General features: G+C 39.3%; 2 protein-coding genes across 3 annotated transcripts in view; one reads left to right on the forward strand and one right to left on the reverse strand.

The window, feature by feature from the left end:
- CNST (consortin, connexin sorting protein) overlaps positions 1–6,567 on the reverse strand; it is a 48,705-nt gene extending 42,138 nt beyond the window's left edge. The window contains exons 1-2 of one of the 2 annotated variants that reach the window (XM_066315946.1): positions 6,454–6,567; positions 4,693–4,787 (exon numbers count right to left, since the gene is read on the reverse strand). The gene's annotated coding sequence lies outside the window, so the exon portion shown is untranslated. Of the gene's footprint in view, positions 1–4,692; positions 4,788–6,133; positions 6,155–6,453 lie in introns of those variants that run through there. The other variant, XM_066315948.1, reaches the window with a different exon arrangement.
- Positions 6,568–6,658: 91 nt separating this feature from the next.
- TFB2M (transcription factor B2, mitochondrial) lies at positions 6,659–17,276 on the forward strand. Its single transcript, XM_066315951.1, has 8 exons — positions 6,659–6,988; positions 7,839–7,927; positions 8,875–9,028; positions 9,435–9,583; positions 11,218–11,307; positions 13,554–13,616; positions 14,856–15,007; positions 16,326–17,276. Exons 1-8 carry the CDS (start codon positions 6,694–6,696, stop codon positions 16,510–16,512), a joined length of 1,179 nt encoding a protein of 392 aa, XP_066172048.1. The 5' UTR covers positions 6,659–6,693; the 3' UTR covers positions 16,513–17,276.
- The last annotated feature ends 3,424 nt before the right edge of the window (positions 17,277–20,700 follow it).

Below are 20,700 nucleotides of genomic sequence, written 5' to 3' on the forward strand. Positions count from 1 at the left end.
TCACTTGAAACGGACATGCAAGAAGAATGGGAGAATTATCTAAAGGCTGTCCAACTGAAAAAAGAAGAGTGTTCAAGACTTTCTGAGAATTAAATTTCATACTGAATTCCATATTTTTTTAATAATGATGAGGGACAAGCAAGTTTTACAGCCCTCATCAACACACACAGAAAATTAGTATTATAAAGTATTCAGTTAGGTCCTAAATCATATCAAGGCCAGAAGCAACCACAAGTAGCATGAAAATTTATCCATAAGAGTTCTGAAAAAATTCTTGTCCATAAGTATTGCATACTTGTGGTTCCTCTGTTATCAAGCCTACAGGTCCAACCAGAAGGTTAATTAAGAACAGAGCTAATTGTTAGAGCTTCAATAATTGCCATCATTAGAGTATCCAGCAGGTCTACTGAGATCTTGCATCTATTTGCCTTATATTTACAAAAGGAAGGATGGTTTAGTTTCTACATTATTCAGCGTCAGATATAAATGAATGAGCTCAAATCCCTTCTTTGCGCTGAACCTCCTCCATGAAGTCAGTCACATTGTTACATCATCTGTATTGCATTTCCTAACTACAAAGTACTGATATACTTCACAGGGATGTAGCAAAGATTAATACAGTTAGAGATTATGAAATAAATATTTTGGTAAAGGAACGATACAAGGAGTGTAAGTAGGCATGATATGTTTAATCTGGTATTTTTTCTCTTTTTTTTCGGCTCTTAAATGCATGAGCAAGAACTTAATCATGTATGAACTGTAAGAGACCTATGTTAAGCAAATCACAACCCCCCAAAAAATTAATCACTGGTGTAACTTGACTGAAGTTAATGAAGCTCAAACCACTTAAACCCAGAGGTGAATTTAGGCTTGAGTGCTGTTTCAACTCTCCCCCTTCCAACAGGAAGTTATTATGGCAAATTCATTTCAACTCTAATTGTGTAAACAGATACTGGCTATATGAGCTGTCTCTAACAATTTACACATACTTTTGACTAATAGATGTTACGGAAGTTTTCTGAAGCACACGGTTACCAGTTTCTCCTTATGGAATTTGAATGCTTGCAATACCTGAGCCCGTAAACAGAGAACTAATTTGTTTTAGATCAGCTTTTTGAAAAAATATTATCAAGGTCACTTTAAGTAGTTTCCATTAAAAAAGGATCTTTCCACTACAAAATCCCAACTATCACTAACAAAAACTCAACACTGTAAGGTGGTAAAAATTAATCTCACTTAAAACCCAAAGTGAGATTGTTTCAATGATATCATGACAGAAGAAGTTTACCCATACAGAAACTGAGTAACTATTATTTCTCCTTATGGTAATGATGTTATAGCTCAGTATTAACATAAGAGACTTCAACAGTCTTCCAGGAGAAAAAAAGAAATCCAGGTAAGAAAATAAGCAGCTCCCGAAACAACATTTGATAAAGAGTATAAAAATTTTATATGCCAACTCCTGCTAAGATCAAATCTTCCTAGGATCAAATGTGTAAGCTCTGCACGGTGTATGCCACTTTATAAAATAAAGACATGAGTCAGTGAAAATGTCAAAATATTACTGAGCAACTGACAAACTTGTAATTTCAGGACAAGATGCTCCTCAATTGGTTTATTTTGCCAAACTGGGTCAACTGTAAAACCAGAATGAACAACACCTGAACTGTGATGCAGGTCCAGATGAACTGTTGGATAGGATCATCGTGCCCTCACTTAGAGGCAAAAAGCACACAAAATTCCAAGTTATAACCATTAAGAAAGAACCTCCAAACAGTACATTATGAATTTTCATATTATATCAGTAACATATTCATCAAGTGAACCTAAAAATCTTCCTAACACGCTCATTTTACCAAGATAAAATTAATACCACAATAATTTTTAGGTTCTTTCTTTTAAAAAAGTTATTTTGAATTAATCTGAACTTGCCCTGCAGTGTAATATTAATGCCCCAAATAAAAAAACCCAACAAAATCATTGGCATGTACAGAAAAAAGCAGTGCTAAAGCTCACATTCTATGGCCACACATTAGCAATTCACTTGGGGCAGGTGGAGCAGTGTACTGGAACAACAGTGGAAAAAACTTCACATTCCTAAGCAATTCTGTTCCTAAAGAGCAAGCACACAACACAGAAAAATTTGTCCACAGGAATCTCTGGCACTAACAGCATTTCACCTCTACACATTCCGTATCAGTTAGCCAGACAGTTTTGAAAACACCACAATTATATTGTAAGCAGATTAATTAAAAAGAACATGTAAAAAAATCTTTGGTGCGACAGGCTCTTGAGCAAGGAAACATTTCAGAAGCCTTCTGGATAAAGAGCTATGATGAGACAGACACACAAACACATGCTGAGTGAATTTAAGTCAACAGAACATAGTCACCAGAATTCAATGAAGAGAAATAAACAGAAAAAGCATTTATTGGAATGTTTTCACTCCTGCCCGAAGAAGTTTAATTGCACTTTTTTGCATGCACACAAAAAATATTTGCAGTAAATTTACTGCTGATGAAAGGTGCCAGATTGATAGCCCTAGGGACTGAGATTCTCTGTACAGACAGATAAAGCACAGAGTGAGAAAGTTTGTAACCCTGCCAAAACGCCTTATAATACACAGCTTATGCAACCATCTTCACACTACAGAACCCTTCACCTCTCCACGGAAAATGTCAAAAATAATGCTTAGTGCTCATTAGAAGGGAAATAAAACATGGACACTCTTTTTAGCACCATCAGGAACAGGATTCAAGGCATTAGATCATTTTAAAAATGTTTATTCTTATTCGGAATGGTTCTTTTGTCATCTGTGAACTTTGCTGCAATGTTTGTAGGGCTGCAAAGTCAATCTGCACCTGGTAAGAAAATGCTTTCCTATTAAACAGCATGGTATTACATAAGAAAAATAGCAAAGTAGTGGTTTAACTTTTTTATTCAAATAAGCTTATTCTAGCATACATGACCACACACCTAGTGCTCAGAAACTATCTCAAAGGAGAACTGACTTGATAGTTTCACTTAATTGGTACCTAGGCAGTCATTCTCCAGTGATCTGCACAATTGATCTAACAGACTTTTAATGGACAGTAACTCCCTATTAATCAGGTTTTCAGCACTAGGCTGGAATCTACATTGTCACATGGAGCAGGCGAGCATCCAAGGAACCTTGGATTCAAATTTCCCTTGCTACTAATAGCTTGGCCAAATAGCAAAACTCCCCCCACTTCCCCAGCCACTGCCCAATCCAAATGTCAAGCCATTTTTAATTGTCATGTAGTCATGCAGAGGACATGTAGGAAAGTTAAGTAAGTTAAGGTTTATAGACCATAACAGCACTGAATACAAAATTTCTGGCCTCCTTATGTAAGGCAGACTTCCACTTCAAAGGAAGATGTCCAACACAACCTACAGACTCACTGCAAACTCACTGGCTCTCAGACCAGACTGTGGCATAGGATCAAATGCTACTTCAGTTCTTGGGAGATTTCCTTTATGCATATATGGGCTTGGAGTAGGGAACAGCACTGTCTAGAACATGTGACAAAAGAGGCTGCTCTCTGATAGATTAAAAAACCCCAAAATCTTCCTAGAGACTTTTCCTGAGTGTGCAGTGCTTAGAGCACTTTTGAAGAAATCTCTTGCCACTCCTGTTATTTTCCTTGGTCACCAACCAGAGCATTACAACAAAATTATTCAAGCATGCATAACAAAATAAATGAAAACAATATTTCTGTAGCATCCTGCATCTCAGCAAAGAAGAGACATTTCTGCCAACTCAAGCATGTAGCAGATTATTTTACTTTCACATTACTGAAGTAAATAGGCTTAAGTGATTCTTTCAGCTCTATTGTAAGGCCTTCTTTCATTTCTGTTGAAAGCTTTTTCTAAAATTCATATTAGAGGTGGTATTTGGTAACATGTAAACCTTTCAAACTTAATCTGTATTCTGAGTCTTTAGAGGAGAATCTAATGATAAGTATCCACTAGGAGGACAAGGAAAAAATACCATCATGCAAATTTCTACTCACATACTCATTGGGTTCTTTTTGTGCAAGACAAAAATTCTGCCAAATTTGTACTTAAAATGAAGTATGGGCATAAGAGTTTGAAAATCTGAGATCAAGATTCAGGTACTGCTGCAATTTTCACCCTTACTTAGAAATGATTGCCAATATTTGCTATGGCTAAGTGGTTAATACATAGCAAAATAATACTAAACGTGTATTAACGCTTTAATATTAACTTGAAAAATAAGCTTTTAGTTGAGCCAAATAAAGGCAAATGCAAAAGGTACTTAGAACCATTGAAAAAACAAATCAAATCTCTTTACTGTCTTTTTGACCCATACAACTAACGAGCTCTTTTGCTTCAAGCATAGACTGGAGAACAATCAAACAGATAACCCTTTTGATTCCCTCTGACTTATTTCAGGAAACAATAATTAGGAGGAAACAATTTCAGAGCACTCAACAATGCACATAAATTACAAAGACACAGGGCTGTATGAGGTAAGCCTGTAAATTCAAATATTTGCATGTGGTGATAGCTGGATTGAACTAGGAAACATATGCCACAATCAGCCATTAATGTAAAAATAAGTGTTCAAATGTCCCTGTGATACACTTCAATGTATTAAACAATTCTCTACATTGTAATTTCTAAATTTAAAAAATGCACAAACCTTACCATTTTCCTATGGTTTCAACAGTTTGTCAAAGAATGACGAGGTCATAAAGAGGTAGTCCTTTATGCATGAAAGATTCAGCTTATATCTGGCAGTTCTAGTGGGAGGGAAAAAAAACAAACGTGAGTTTAACCCATAGAGACCTAATGGTTCAATCCAGCCAAGCACTAAGCTAAATAAATAAAATCACGAAGAAAAGTGTATAATTTCTAGTGTATGAAGAGGGGTCAGGATATTTTGTTATTTCGCTTTTATTAGCAAACACTCGCTCAAATAATCTCAGTTGCTCTGAACAGCCCATTCAAAGATGACCCTGGCACTCCTGAGTCCTCCAACTGACAACAAAAATTTCCAAAATTCATTAATTAAGCTTAAAACTGCACCTAACCTTTCTGTGGCCATAGCTGTCAATAAACTTTGATAAAAACTGCTGAATTAGGACATTACTAAATACTTGCTCTAAGAAAACCAAGTTCCGCTTGATGTTCTGAAAGGCCTACAAATTACTGAATTATCAGACTAATTAGTAAGAGAGGGGAAAAAGCTATTAAAACATAAAGTCCAGTTTAAAAATGGATTGAGGTCTATCCCATCATCCAGCTGAACAATCTGTCCATTTCCCTTAAGGCACAGGGAAAACTATTACAGCACTCAGTGTAAAAAAGCTGAGTACTTAAAAATAAATTGCACATATGAAGGACTGCTTCATTTGCTAAGGCATTTTTCTGAATTCAGCCCAGCCGCTCTGCATGCCACATGAAGGTCCCCCAACAAAAGAACAACGAAGCCTCAATTTTCTATCCCGATTTCTGTTTTCAAGCGATATACCAAACAAAATGACTTCGTTTAGTAAGTAGGGAAGTGTTAATTTCTCACTTCACAAGCAGAGAAACAAGATACAAGGAATTAAGCAATTTTCAGAAAATCATACAGAAACACTACTTCCGAACCATTAATTTGAAAACCAGTCGTAGCCTATGATTGCGAGATCTCTCTTGCCTTCTGCACAAAGGGGACAGGGAGCAGGGAAACACGTTTGGGAGGATTCTTTCTCTTTTCCACCATCACACTGCAGCCGCTCACTGACAGGTTTTCGCACATCATCCCTGAAGGATGAACTCCCGTTTGGCAGAACTTGAAAACGGTCTTAAACTTATTCCTCGTTCAGGCACCGGGGACGGAGCCGAAAGGACAGCGTCACTGCTACCGAAAATCGCCCGTTTCGCCCAAGCCGTAATTGCAACAAGGTACCGAGCAGAGAGCAGCCGGCGAGGAGCGATGCCGGAGAACGCTGGAGCAGAATCCTGCACCTGCCGAGGGCGGCAGGGCGATACAAACAACCGAGTCCCGAAGTGACTATTTAGCTGCAGACGCGCAGATCAAAGACATCCGCGAAACACCCAGGCAAACCTCAAACTAAATACGTAGCTCCCGGGACCTCACCGACACCCGGAGCACACATCGCTCCACGGGCGCCCGGCAGAGCGCTGCCCGCCGGCCCGAGCCGCCTCTGGCCCCGGCCGTGTCTGTGCTCCGCTCCGGGGGCAGGCGCCGCGGCACCGGCACTGCCCACCCCGGCCGAGGCGCCCAGCCCGCCCGGCTCCGGCTCCTTCCCGCCGCCCGCCCGGCGGCCCTAACCCGCCCCTGGAGCGCCCGGTGGCGGCCGACACAAGCAGAAGGCGGCGGCGGAGCGCGGCACCGGGGGAAGCATCTCACCTCCCCCTCCTCCTCCTCTCCCTGCGGATAAGCCGCTGTCAGCTCACCTCAGCTCCGCGGCGGCTCGGGCGGCCGGGACCCGCCAGCCGGCATGGCGCGGAGGCGCGGGGGCCGGGGCTGCCGCAGGCTGCCGGCGGTGCGGGGCGGGCACCATAGAGAGGGCGGGCGGCGGGAGGGGAGCCCTCCGCCGGCGGAGCGGAAGCGCGCTGAGAGGCCGGGCAGAGGAGGAAGTGACGCCCCGGTTGCCGCGGCGATCACGTACCCGGAGCTGGAAGCGCGGCGCGGCGATGCTGGCGGGCCGGGCCCCGCTGGGCGCCGCGGGCTGCGGCCGCCTCCTGCCAGCGGGGCTGCGGCCTCTGCTCTGCGGGCTGTCGCCGTGCTGGGTGACGGCGGCGCGGCGGTGCCCGGCCCTGCGGGTAGCGGAGCCGGCTGACGAGAAGCGGCCGGTGCGTAAGGAGCAGCGGAGCAGCCTCGTGGTCCGCCGCTTCATCGCCTGCCCGCAGCTGGCGCGCACCGTGCGGCGCTGCCTGCAGCGCGGAGCCGGCCCCGGCCCCCAGCCCCTCCTGCTCGAGTTCGCGCCCGGTGAGCTGCCCGAGGCTCCGGCGCGCCCCGGTGACCTTGGGGGGGTCAGTGCGAGCTGCCGCCCTCGCCACCAGCCCTGCTGGCACCCCGGCCCCGCGAAGGGCCGGTGCCGCTGCTGCGGGAGCGGGCTGGAGCCCTGCCTCTCCCGGGATTTCGGGCGGGCCTTTCGTCCCGGGGCTGCCCCGGCCGGAATCCCGGTGGGAGCTGTCCCGGCCCCGCGTCCCAGCAGTCCCGGGACATGCGGGTGTGGGCCCCGGGGTGTGCCTGGGGGTCCGTCTGTGCAGAGCGTGGGGAATGAGTGAGGGTGCAGTCTGGAGGCTTGAGTCACTCGTGTCATAACTTGGCTGTAAAGTGACCAGAGATGTCATTTTCTGTCAGGTAATACTTTGATTCTGTAGGTAAACTTTGTCAGTAAAAGCACACCCAGGATTATGGGCTATGACAAAATCTCTGCAGTTATCTAACGGTTGGTTGGGTTTGTTTACATTTCTGCAGAATGTATTTTAAGGATAATATGGGTAAAGTTTCACAGTATATTACAATTGGCAGAAGATAAAGTAATAGAAACATTTAAAACGTTATCTCCGGTGCTGCTCAGTATCTAATTGTAATGCTGTGCTTCGTGTGAAGCAGTGAGAAATCTAGGGCAGGCTGCCTGTAAATAATTTCTCTAACTCTTGTTTTGAGCTGTGTTTAACCAACACAAACTATCTCCTGTTGAAGGTGATATGTTGTAAGTGTTGTGTTGGGAAAATCACTAAAGGAAATCACTTAGAAACAAAGGGACGCTTCTAAAAATGTTTGTTTTGGTTTGGTTTTTTAAAATTTTTTCTTTATTTTCCTACTTCAGGTCCTGGAATTTTGACTCGATCTCTGCTTGATGCAGGTTTTAGAGTGGTAGCTCTGGAAAGCAACTTAGAGTTTTTTACAGACTTACAGGTATACTTTTGATTCAGTTGCACGTTTCTAAAACATAATTAAAGGGAAAATGACAAATTGGCTTAAATCGTTGTGTAATTGTTGGATCAAAAAGGAATTAGGCAGTGATTGTTGCTAGCAACATCTGACATAATGCCTAATAGCAGTATGTAGTTTGGTATTGTACAATGCAGAATGTTTTTTAATTAATTTAGCATTTTGTGTATGTAGGAATTCAAGTTCATGCATAATCTTTCTATGCATAAATAAAATTTCAAACTACTCGGAGTCATTGTAGATGTTTATGTTTAACTTCTGTATGAAGGTTTAAGAAATCTGTAAAAATACTCTTAGTTATTCTGATTATGTCACAATTTTATTTAATCTGTTTTCATACAATTGACACTTACATGTGTTGTCCTCTCCTGCTCACGTGCATGGATTCAAACATGCATTCAAGCAACATTTGCATGGATTCAAATGTTCAGATACAGAGCTGCAGAAGTTGCTCTAGAAGGTTTGCATTACAGTGCTGATTTGGAACCAGTGACTCTTCACACATTTTAAGTCATGTGATCTCCACAGACACACAGATCTCCACAGATATGAAGAATTCTAGTTTTAAATTGTTGAAAGAGGCAGTTTGCTTACATTATAATAGTGTGTTTGTATTTTTTAAAAAACATTCCAGAAGATCTTAATAGTTTAGGTATGTGGTTTAAAGCTCAAGTTGAACAGCACAAAAAGTGTCAAAATGCCCTGCACAGTGAAAGGGGCAATCATTTTTATCAGCTGAAAGAAAGAAGCTATTCTTTTTATCAGCTGTAAGAAGCAGCTCTGAGGTTTGAGTCTTGTTCAGTGGGTAACAATTTTAGGTAGTGCATGAACACATTTCTTGTTTGGGTTGGGTGCTTTGCAGAACTAGTTATCACATCCAGATTTCTTGAACTAAAGTTATTTTTATCCAGTCCCTAGAGAACAGCCTGGATGGGCAGTTGAAGGTGATTCATGGTGACTTCTTCAGACTGGATCCTTTGGCGAAGGGAGCTTTGAAACCACCTGCTGTGTCTTCTGACAAACTTTTTGAAACCATGGGTGTAGCACCAGTTCCTTGGAGGGCAGGTATATGTTTATGATCCCACACGTTACAAACGCCTGTTTGAAGGGTGCACAGGCAGTTTGGCAAAACCTTTGGGATTTGGTATATGTTCTCTTTAATACACATGCTAGATTAATGGGTACTGTTTTCTACATTTCAGCTTTACTTAAGATCCGTGATAGCTTCAAACCCTCCCACCCCCATGGCAATATCAGATAATTAGGTATTTTCTTGTCTTTTAAAGTTTTAGTCTAATGCAAACTGGGCTTAGCTTTGACTAAGGCTTGAATTGTATTCATTCTTTAACAACATGAACTGACCGACTTTCTTCTCTTAATTGTCTGTAGTTTAGACATTAGAATTAATGAGATTGTCTAATACATACTGCAGAATTTTAAAGATGCTTTTAAACGCTATTGTGTGAAACAGATGTTCCTTTGAAAGTTTTTGGCATCGTACCACAGCAGTTGGAAAGGAACAGACTTTGGAGACTTCTTTTTGCCATGTATGAATGCAGTTCCATATACAGATACGGAAGAGTAGAGCTCAACCTCTTTATAAGTGAAAAAGAGTATACGGTACGTGCAAGGCATTTTACAGGTAATGAAGGTGTAGTGCTTCACAGAACACAAACCCATTTATATTGTGCTCTTAATGGTTTTGCTAGTGAATTTTTTTTTCCCGACCAGAATTTTTAAGTATTGTCAGTTTCCTACTTGTTTGCGCTATGCAGTGATAGCACTGTTAAACTTTCTGTTGTCATATAACCACAGATCTTACAAATGTGAAGACTGATCTTTAAAAATTACATGCAGCAGCAGACTAGCTGCTTTCCATTGTAAATTGTGAGGAGATTAAATTCTGTGTCATCCTTTTGCAACAAGTTTGTTTACCAGTTGCAGGTAATAGTTAGGGAAAACTGAATTCAAAACACAAAAACACACTTGAAGAGAATTCCGAGTCACTAAATACCAATACAGTGAGATGCACTTGTCCTCCTGAGTTGTTTTGTGTGCACTACTGAAAAGAATAGAGGCAAGATACAGTATTTACACTCTTTGTTATGAATACTCTGTACACTAAGGTGCAGAGCCTTTTCTGGTTAACACACTCTTAATTTATGCTGTCCCAAAGCTCTAGAACTGTACTTATACTTCATGGATGCTTTTTCTTCCTCCCCCCTCTTCCCTCATGAAACTGGGAGGTTTGTACAGAGTCATAAACCTTTAATTACTTGAAGTAGACAAGGACTTCCAGGTCTGCTTACACAAACAGTGTTTTGTCTAACAGCTCTCTGAAAAACATTAAATGTCTTAAGTATATTCTTCTATGAAATGACAGGTTGGACACCACTGAAATACCTACTTTTATGATATGTTTTAATGGTCAGATCTTTTACAAAATACAGGGCAGCATATTCATTTAAGGCAGTCCCTATTTCATGTTTGGGTTTTTTTAAACTAACTTTTCTGGTTATAATGATGATATACATATATCATCGTTACAACATAACTCTTATGTTACATAAGAATTGTGTAATAAAAGCTGTTGGAACCTTCTATAACTAGGCATCCTTGACTCCTTTTTGTTGATTGTTTTGGCTTTTTATCATATGACAAGGCTATGTAAATCTATTTCATGAAGCTAAATCTCCTTGCTACAATTTACTTCTTTTCTTGCACTTTTCGAGAATAGCCACAAGCTTTTCTTTTTTTCTTGCCCTAAGAGTTGTTTGATTTGTGACATTGATCAGGATGATGACTGTGCAAGTTGCTTAATGTCCAGCGAGGTCACCTGATGTTGTAGTTACTCTGCTTTGTGTGTCTTCTTGGGAATATTATCTTATCAGTGCGGCTGATAACGCTAAAGTTACAGGTTTTATATGAAATCTGATCCTTATTTCTCTTCTGCATGAAACTTCTCTGCCTTAAAAGGGATCAAAATGTATATGCTGGAAATTCCTACATAGTTCAGTTATCTAAATAACTGCTGTGAAGTTCAAATATTACAATGTCTTCTAGCCCTGTCTTCTGACAAGATATACTAACATAGCACAAAGCATTTGTGTTTGAGGCCTAGTGTAACTTTACCTTGGGATTTTACACTTAACTGAGTTTCTTACTGTTTTATGTACATATATGTGGATTTTGCTTAGATAAAGACACAGTCTTGGTTTTTGCAACAAAAATGCTTGCTCTTTGCCATTTTTTAGGTATTAACAGCAAAGCCTGGGAAGTCAAAGATTTATCAAGCACTTACTGTACTTGCACAACTAGGGTATGAAATTCAACTACTGCATAAGGTAAGAGTTTTGTACCGGCTGATAGGGCCTAATACTATGGACATGCATTTAGAAAAGGGCTTATAGTAGTTTAACATTGCAAACTAATTGGAAGCTAATCCAATGTTTAAATCAGTTGGAGAACTGTTGAAAACTTTTGTGAAAAGCTAAAACAGTTGTGTTTTGTGTAAAACTCTTTCAGTTAAGCTACATTGTTATTCACTATGATTCAATGTTTTCACTGCAAGCCTTTATACTCAAAAACATTTATTCTCAGAATCTGGTAGAAAAAAAGGTGTGTTTACACACCAGATAAACCTTTTCCGTTTTGCTAATGGTTTGTGAAACGAGAAGTCTGCTTTTCCAATCTGTCATAGTCTGCTCTTTGTTATATCCTCTGACTTTTGCCATCATGTATGCTTTTGGCTTCCTAAGCTGTGTTCATTGGAATTTTTTTGAGTCTTTGTGCTTTAATGTTCCAAGCATACCTGCTTTTCCTACTAGTCAGTGCCTTCTTACCTTGTGAAACATGCTATGGTTTAGTTTAAATTTTTTTTTTAATGTTGTCACTCCAGTTTCCCATGAGCACATGGCCATAAACTTTCAGTTAGTTTGTGCTTTTCAGATTTTTCTTTGTACTCTGTTTTTCTAGGAACCTACCTTCAAAATGTAAATGTTTTGCTAATCTAAAATTAGGTTTCACTGTCTGTTGTCTTCCAAATACCTTATACTACAAGATATACATTAAGGTAAACATTAAGATGTGGAAGAATAGTACTTTTTGAAGGTAGTCACCTGACTAACAGGGACAAAGTAGAAGTGGAGGTATTTTATGTCTCTTTTGCTTCAGTCTTTAATAATACTGATAAGTCTTGGGCTGCCTAGCCCCCTGAGCCAGAGCACCACAAGTGTGGGAATAGTGACTTTTGATTTGTGGACACTGAAATTGCAAGGGACCAGCTGTATCAGGTGAATGTTCACAGATCCTTGGGGCCTGATGGAATTCATCCCAGAGTGCTGAGGAGCCAGTGAAGTTCAGGACCTCTCTTGATCAGGCACCAAAGGTCTTGGGAGTCTAGGGAGGTCCCTGCTGACTGAAGCAGGCCAATGTTATTCCACATCCTGCTACAAAGAAGAATGTGAGGGAAGACCCACTGAACTACAGACTTTTTGGTCTAACCTCAGTACCTGCAACCATAATGGAGTACCAGATTCTACTGGGTACTGTTGAAAGGCATTTGAAAAATGCACTCAGCAGGCACAGTTAACATGGGCTCACAAAGTAAAGTCTTAGCACTTTATACACCCTGCTATGATAAGATCACCTGCCCAGTGGATGAAGGGAAGATGGTGGATGCAATTTTTCTGGATTCTAGGAAGGCTTTTGATATTGCCCTTCACAGCATCTTTCTGGAAAAGCTGTCCAGCTGTGGGGTGAGCAGGTTCAGGGTGTGCTGGGTGAAGAACTGCCCAAAGGGCAGAGCTCAGAGGCCTGTACTGATTTTACTGATTTGGGCTACACCTGGCTGGTGACTGGTCACCTGGGGCTGCTTGTTGGTAGCAGCTCAGTCTGAGTCAGCAGGGTGTGCCTTGGCAGCCAGGAGGGCAAACTGCACCCTAAGGTGCCTCAACCAGCATCAGCAGCAGCTCAAGAAAGGTGACTGTCCCACTGAATTCAGTGTTGGTGCAGCCTTGAATACTTGGGCAGTTCTGGGCCCCACAGTTCAAGGATGTGAAGGTCCTTGAGTACATCCAGAGGACAGCAACAAAACCAGTGAAAGGACCAGAAGGGAATGTCCCATGAGGAGCATCTGAGGGCTTTGGGCTTGTCTTGTTTGGAGCAAAGAAGGCTGAGGGGTGACATCACTGCTCTCCACAGCTTCCTCTAAAGGAGAAGGGAAGAGGGAGGTGCTGAGATCTTCTCCCTGGTATCCATTGATAGGATGTATGGAAATGGTTCAAAGCTGTGCCAGGGGAGGATTAGACTGCATGTTAACAAGCACTTCTTTGTGGAGAGGGTGGTCAAACACTGTAACAGGCTTCCTAGAGAGGTGGTCGATGCCCCAAGCCTGTCAGCATTTAAGAGAACATTTGGACAATGCCTTTATAACATGCTTTAGCTTGGCCAGGCTTGAATTGCTCAGGCAGTTGGACTAGATGATCACTGTAGGTACCTTCCAACTGAAGTAATCTATTCTGTTCTGTTCTGTTCTGTTCTGTTCTAACAGAAAACTTTAATTCCATAATACATTTGCTTCCTCCCATAGGAACCTTGGGCTTCATTTGCAACTAATTTGAAAAATGGGGGACTGGCGATACCAAAAGCTGTGGTAAGATTGTTGTATACACTTCTTTTCTGAAGTTGCAGCTAAACTACGTTTAATTAAAGATGAAAGTAAATTTATAGCATCATTACAGATGTATTTTTTAAAGAACTGTTTTAATTAAAATTTAAGGCAGCATAGAGATTGATGAAAAGTGTGAAGAATTGCTATTAGTGAAGGAGTGAAGAATTGCTATTAGAAACTGAAATAAACTAATATCTTTATTGTCTCTGATGGAAAAAATATAGTGAATAACCCCCATAAAGGAATATGAACAGGTAAAGTATTTTTCAGAGAAAGTTACTGATGGTCACAATTACCTGCTTGAACTAAACAAGTGTTACCACAGTTAATAACACAATCAGTATGCTGCTGGTTTTGATTGAAATAGTTACTCACATGTCAATTATAAATTTCATATGCAAGTTAATTGTGGAAAAGCATGACTCTCCAAACTTAAATCTGAGAAGTGCAAAAATACCTTGTGTAAAGTTATTTACTTCTCTCCTTTGGAGAAGTAATGATGTTCCTTTGTATAATAAAGGAATAATAATAAATAAGGAGTATTCCTATTAAATTCTGATAATATAAAAGCATGTTTACTTAATATTTTTAAGTTTCACACTCTGCAGAGGACTGTTATGGTGCTGTATTGAGTGTAGTTTGCAATATTTCTGTAATATGTAAGTGACTGCCTTATATGTTTAGTTGTGCTGCTGAAAAGCCATGTAGAAAAGCCCATCAGGTAGGCTATGCAAGATATACTGGGACATCTTTAGAAGTACAAATGTTAGATCTAATGTATCATTTGCTGCCAGTACAGAAGTACAATTATTTCAGTTGAAGACTCCACTTCCTCCCAGTTTAATAAAAACCTCATGTTGCAATGGTGTCTTAGTCTTAATTCTGTCTTTATATATAGAAGGCAGGTCTGATACCTTGCATAGTATAGGAATACAATAGGCTGTATAATATCTTGAAAACTCACATCAAGCCTGTATTGTTTATTTCAAATAAGAAAGTCCAGTGTTGAAATATAGAAATAACCCCCAAGATAGTATGTTTCTTTTCTATTTCCTTTTCTGTTTGAGGCACAGGGAGGTGAAGCCTCATCTTCCAATGAAATCATCTTGTTAAGGCTTTTAATAAGAATTGTTACTGGAGGCAAAGATGAAACTCTTAGCTTAAGATAAACACTGTCTTAAAAAGTGATTTTTTCAGTGACTTACTCTGTTTTTCTTGCAGCTGGTGCCAAATGACCATTTATGTTTGGTACGACTGACTCCTCAGGAAAATCTATTTACAGGAGGCTTGAAGCCATCAAATGTATCTACCTTTATTTTCATGGTGAAACAGTCTTTTGCTAAACCTAAATCTAGGCTTATAGACAGATTAAAGTAAGTAAGAAAGAATTACAGTTTTTATACTTCATAGAAATATATGAAAATAATAACATATGTTCCCAAAGCAGTATTTATTTGCAGATGAAATACAGCCTTAAAAAAAAATTAATTAATTTTGAATTAATCATCAATATGTACAATAGAAGATTTCATTTGTGCAACCTATTATACAGCATTTTGGGGACTATTCCTGTCAGGAAGGTTGGCAAGTATTTAGAATGTCTATGTGCAGTAATTCCTGTACTTCCAATGGAGCTTAGGTCATGTGTCTGTAGAAAGTTTTCACTTATTTTACAGGTACGATAATAAAGCCACCAAGAGTTTTGCAGTTTCAGAAATTTAAGAGCTGAAAGAGATTCAACTTATAACAGATATCAAAGTCATGCTAATGAAAACAGCTGAAAGATTATAGAAGGTGGAATGAAGATGTCCTCAAATGGCTGTTATCTAATTAAAAAAATTAGGCTTTACCAATTATGCAAGCTATTCACGTTTCTTTATGATCAGTAGATTTCTGTTTCCCAGAAATGGAATGTCTTTGCAATCTGGAAAGCATTGACTTCTTGCTTATGAAAATAATGAATATACTTCTCATTTGCTTATATTAGGTTATTAAAATTAATTTCCAGAAAGGGGGAAAAAATAAGCTACTAAATTCCAGTAACTCTCTTACCAAGGCAAGTGCAAAGAGCTTTAATGGATTTCTTTCTTAAAGCTCATTGGTATACCTGATATTCACTTGATTCTTCAGCCAGGAAGTTGAAGGCTTCTAATATGCATCTTCTGTGTATTTATACACTCTTTTCCTGTCTGGGAAATAGTTAATGTATGTGCATATTTCTAAAAGTATAGCTTTCATAGCAAAGACTTAGATGGAGGGAGGGTGGATACATCTGTTTATGTAAGAAGAAAACACCTGGGAGGTGTAAGCCACAGGTTCATGCTATACTGAGTCATCCTTGGCTTTAATTTCACCAGCGCTGAAACACTCTTTTAAGGCTGTGATGCCTGTTACTGACTTATGCATTTAGGGTAGATGAGGGAGAGAGAGCACCTATCCTGTAACGAGGAGGTTTGTGTTGTTTGGTATTGTCTATGTGTGCTGGGGGCTTTATTTGCTATTTATGTGTTATGTTAATAGCAGAGGTTTCTTCCTGTTTGCAGTATGGATTTAAAGTAACTTGTGTGCAAGAAGAGGTTAGCTTCTTCCAGAAGCTGTGCAAGAGTGAAATGGACCATCAGATAATGTTTCTTGCTTTTTAATTTTTCACAGAAAGAAATGCTCCATTATGATTTTGTTTGTTTGTTTCAGTTCATGGAGTTTGGACAATAGTGACAGATTACTGAAAGCACTAGAAATTCCCAAAAATGCTGCAATGTGTAACTTGTATCCAGAAGACTACAAGCGTCTTTTCGAGGCTCTGCAAAACTCTGACATGTTTGCGGAAACCTTGTTCCATGATGAAGTCTTGACAAGTATAAGGACCATGAACTTATAAATTTATAGCTTTTGGAAGATCACCTTTGCTTCTGGAAGATTACTTTGATAAAAAGTGATTTAAATAAAATCAGAGGTACTGTTAGCTAAATGATTTCCTGTTCAAACAGGAAAAATTTAGCAAGTAACAAAAGCCCTTCTACATAGGATGAAAGTAATGAATTCACAGTTACCTGTCACAGTCCTGTCTGGAATGGACAAGCTTCACACACAATCCTATCTGGAATGGACAAGCTTTGCAACTTTTGCAGGAGCTTATTAGCTCCTGCTACTTTTGGATGTACCACTTAAATGCAACTTTTTGTTACACTGTTGATGTATGTTTACAACATTTGAAAAAAATTAACAGACTAAATTATTGTTTGTCTGGTTTTTATTTTAGTGCTTAATGATTTGAATGCCCTTTTGACAGATTCACAGAATACAAAGGTCTTTACAACCACTGAGTCTGCTACATTGTCTGCTTTTCTGAATTTGCAGCCTGAAGTCAATATAATGCTAATAAATTAATAGTGATCTGTTAATAGAAGACAAGGTAATGACAGGGTGATAAAACATTAACTGAGAGTTGCTTAAAATAAAGATTGTGGTATCCCTGAGGAAAAGCAACAGTTCTTTCGAAAATAACAGGGGCAACTTGTACTAGTTTATACTACAATACACAAACACACAAATTTCTATAGGGATTATTTTAGGTCTGAAAGTCACCAGACTATTCAGTGCTGTATAAATGATTTTTAAAAAATAAAATCATCTTACTTGAAACCTCTGCCAATATCTTTCTTTAATGTGTAATACATATATATATATACACCAAAGAATTACTCAAAACTATATGCTATTAAAATTCTGGTTTTAGCCATAGTACTCTGTAAGGCAGCCTGTTCTTAATTTCTCTTTATGTTTTACTGTTTATCGTTCTGTTGTTCAACAATGCTGAGAGGTTGAACTGTTTCTGTGTTCAATATTGTACCCTCTGGGAAGAGCTGTAGCAAAAGATGCACTTTAACAAAGTACTAGTTTATAAAATGTCATTTTGATGAAGGCTGAGCTTTTTTTCAGGGTAACAGTAGTGCCTCAAACAATGCAAACAGAGAACTGTATGTCTTAAGCTTAGTGTGAGGTATAGATGTGATGAGCATTCCTCTGTCTTCCTCCTGTAGTTCTGCCTGCATATGAAAAATCGAGCAGCTTCAGTTCACTCTGCTAGCTAGGCTGCAACTCTCTCTTGAAGCTGCTACTGAGCTATGAAACTTGTAGAAAGGCTGAGGCTTAATTTGCAGTCTGTCTCAGAACCTTGCTGGTGTTATGGTGTAGTTTGTCAACATTTGAGGCTTCCTTTCTGTCTACATCTCTGTTTCAGAGACAGTCATTGTTAGTTGTCAATGAATGGCAAACTTGCATTATGAGAAGCAATTCCACCTTTTTCAGTCTCATTAGATGGTAACTGTCTTATCTACTCTTGTCTACAAGACTGCTGTGTCTCTTGGGCTGATCCACCCACACCTTGGATCAAAACACCTTGCTCTTGTTGCAGCAAGATGTCTTATACATCCAACATACCAGCAGAAGTATTTAATACATGAAATGTAAGACCACCACTGCCTAAATAAATTTCTTCAGCTGTGTGCTGATAGCATTTCAAACATGAAATGAAAAAAATTAAATAGTTTTATTTTGGGAAAGCAGCACCTAATGAGCCAATGCAGAGACTAACAGCAGGAGTCTGTAAGTGGAAGAAATATTGCATAACTGCGGACTTGAAATGAGATTTAAAGCTCAACAGAAATGCACCATTAAGGCTAAGTGTAAGCAATGTTTAGCCCTGATAACAAATGTGAAATGGGAAGAGAAATGCCTGCTATTTTAAGAATTATTTAAGTATTCATGGAAAATATGGGAAAAGTGAAAGCTATATGAATAAATAACACAGGGAATGAAAATTAAGTAGATCTGTATATTTGCTTAATTGATGCTATCCACTCAGTAATTCCTACCGTTGCAGGATTTTAGCTTTTGTAGGATAATGTTGAACTTTCACTTCACTTTCAAATTTTAAATTGTATATAAAGGCTTGTCATACATTTCTGTTACAATTTTTAACCAATACTGTACACTATTTGTGCTTCTTTCCTTTGCATAACTGCCTTTTTTTATTTCCTCAAGCTTGATTTCATACATGAACCTCTGAACCATGAACCACATGTGACGCACTATCCAGTTTTTTTGAGGAGCTGCCCAAATATGGTGTTTGGCATTCCATATTAAAGCACCAGTATATCATAGCTGGTAAATTGATTGTAACTTTAGAGATGCTATGTCTTTCCTATTGGTCCTCATCATTTGTGCCATCTGTCTGGGAAAGAAAATTATGACTGTGCTAGCAATTGCCTAAGCATTTCCTACTTACCTATATTTAAATCATAACAAACAGAAATAGAGACAGAAAAAACCTTGTCCAGGTAATTTTGTCACTTGGAATTAGGAGGTCAGTTAAGTTGAACTCTATAGTCAGTTTACTTTTGATCCAGAAGGGTTTGTGACCTTGCAGTAATTAACCCAGTAGATGCTGTGATGAGAGATTGTTAAGGTGGAATGTGTCTGGACTGGCTATTAAACCTGTTCAGCATTGGACATTTTAATAATTAGAGCTCAGCCTTGCAGGCTAATGATAATGTTGGTGGAAGTATCAGCATAAAACTTGAGAAACAGATTGTGTGGTATAGTTTAGGATGTGCAAATGTGATAGGAAGAAACTGAGGCTTCCTGAGAAGCATGTTGAATTAATTTTTTTGTCAGGCTGAACACAATCTGTGGGGCAGCAGATTGAAAACTCTGACCTGAGCTTTGTATGTCTTTAATTAGCAAAGCCATACCTTTCTTCTGTAAACACTGAGAAAATGGAAATAACAAGTAACTCTTCCAGAAAGGACAAGTCAGTGGGAGATGTTTATTCCCTTACATTATATCCTTGTTTAACAGCTAATGCATCTTGTGTGGGATGCTCAACTTGTCACTGCTAAAAATAGGGACACTGACTGTCCACAGCTGCTAGAACACAACATGTAGCAAGCACTGAAGCCCAAGGGAAATTAGGGGTAGTTAACATAAACCAAATGAAACACGATTACTCATAACGTAAGTCTTTAGCCACTGATGTGGTTGATCCTCTTGATGAGAACCCAAATAGACAAACAGCTCAGAAACTTCTTAAGCCTGCTTCTGTCGTTTGAAGGAAATTGATGTGTTTGAGGCAGGGAAGATACAAATAAAGTAGAATGGTTTGATAAGTTTCCCAGTAAAAAATCAACAGATAAAATCTACGTGGAATTTATTATGACTTTGTGCTTTAAATGCTTCTGCAGTGATTTTTAATTTAACATTCTAGAATCGATTTTTCACTAGCACACCAACATTGAAAGTGAAGACCTCTTCAAGAGATATGTGTTCAGAAAAGATTTGTCTGTACTTACAAGCTTTCAACTAATTAATTGATAGCTATCCTATGCTGTTAGTGACACAGAATTTGTACAATCCAAAATTTAACATTTTGTGTTCTGAGCCATATTTTGATCCCAGAAAAAAAAATCCTTTTTGTGCTGTGTTGTTTGGAATGGCTTTTGCACATTCATGAGTAAGGAGCAGAATTTGAATTATTTCATTACTGCAGCTGTTTTTCTAAATTCATGTAGTAAAACATGCTGTCATGAGATAGAAGAGCTAAAGCTCCACGACAGTGTTTCCTGGCAGTAAGGACATATGACTAATTCAGCAGCATCAGCCACAATTAAGTTATATTTCCTAAAAAACTGCACTCATTACACTCCTTGACAGCTGCTTCCATCCAGAACGTGTCATGCACTTCAAACAGCTGCTGAGAAGTCTGACCTGTTTAGGTCAGTGTATGACTTGGTGAAATAAAAACACCATGCTGATAACAGGGATTAACTTCAACTAAATATATTCTTGGGCTAAATGAGTACTTAATGAGATATACACCCCTAGTATTATTGTGCATTTGAGAAAATTCAGAGTGATTTCAAAAACATCCAAGTTGGGTATTCCATTGATCACCATTGCTCAAAGACTGTTCATGGCCCTCCCAGGCAGAGTTGTCACTAATCTGTAGGAGTAGATTCCAGAATCAGTTCTTCAGGCCCTTCATACAGATATCCACATATCCAACACT

Source organism: Sylvia atricapilla, chromosome 3, assembly GCF_009819655.1.
Source record: "Sylvia atricapilla isolate bSylAtr1 chromosome 3, bSylAtr1.pri, whole genome shotgun sequence".
NCBI classification, from domain to species: domain Eukaryota; kingdom Metazoa; phylum Chordata; class Aves; order Passeriformes; family Sylviidae; genus Sylvia; species Sylvia atricapilla.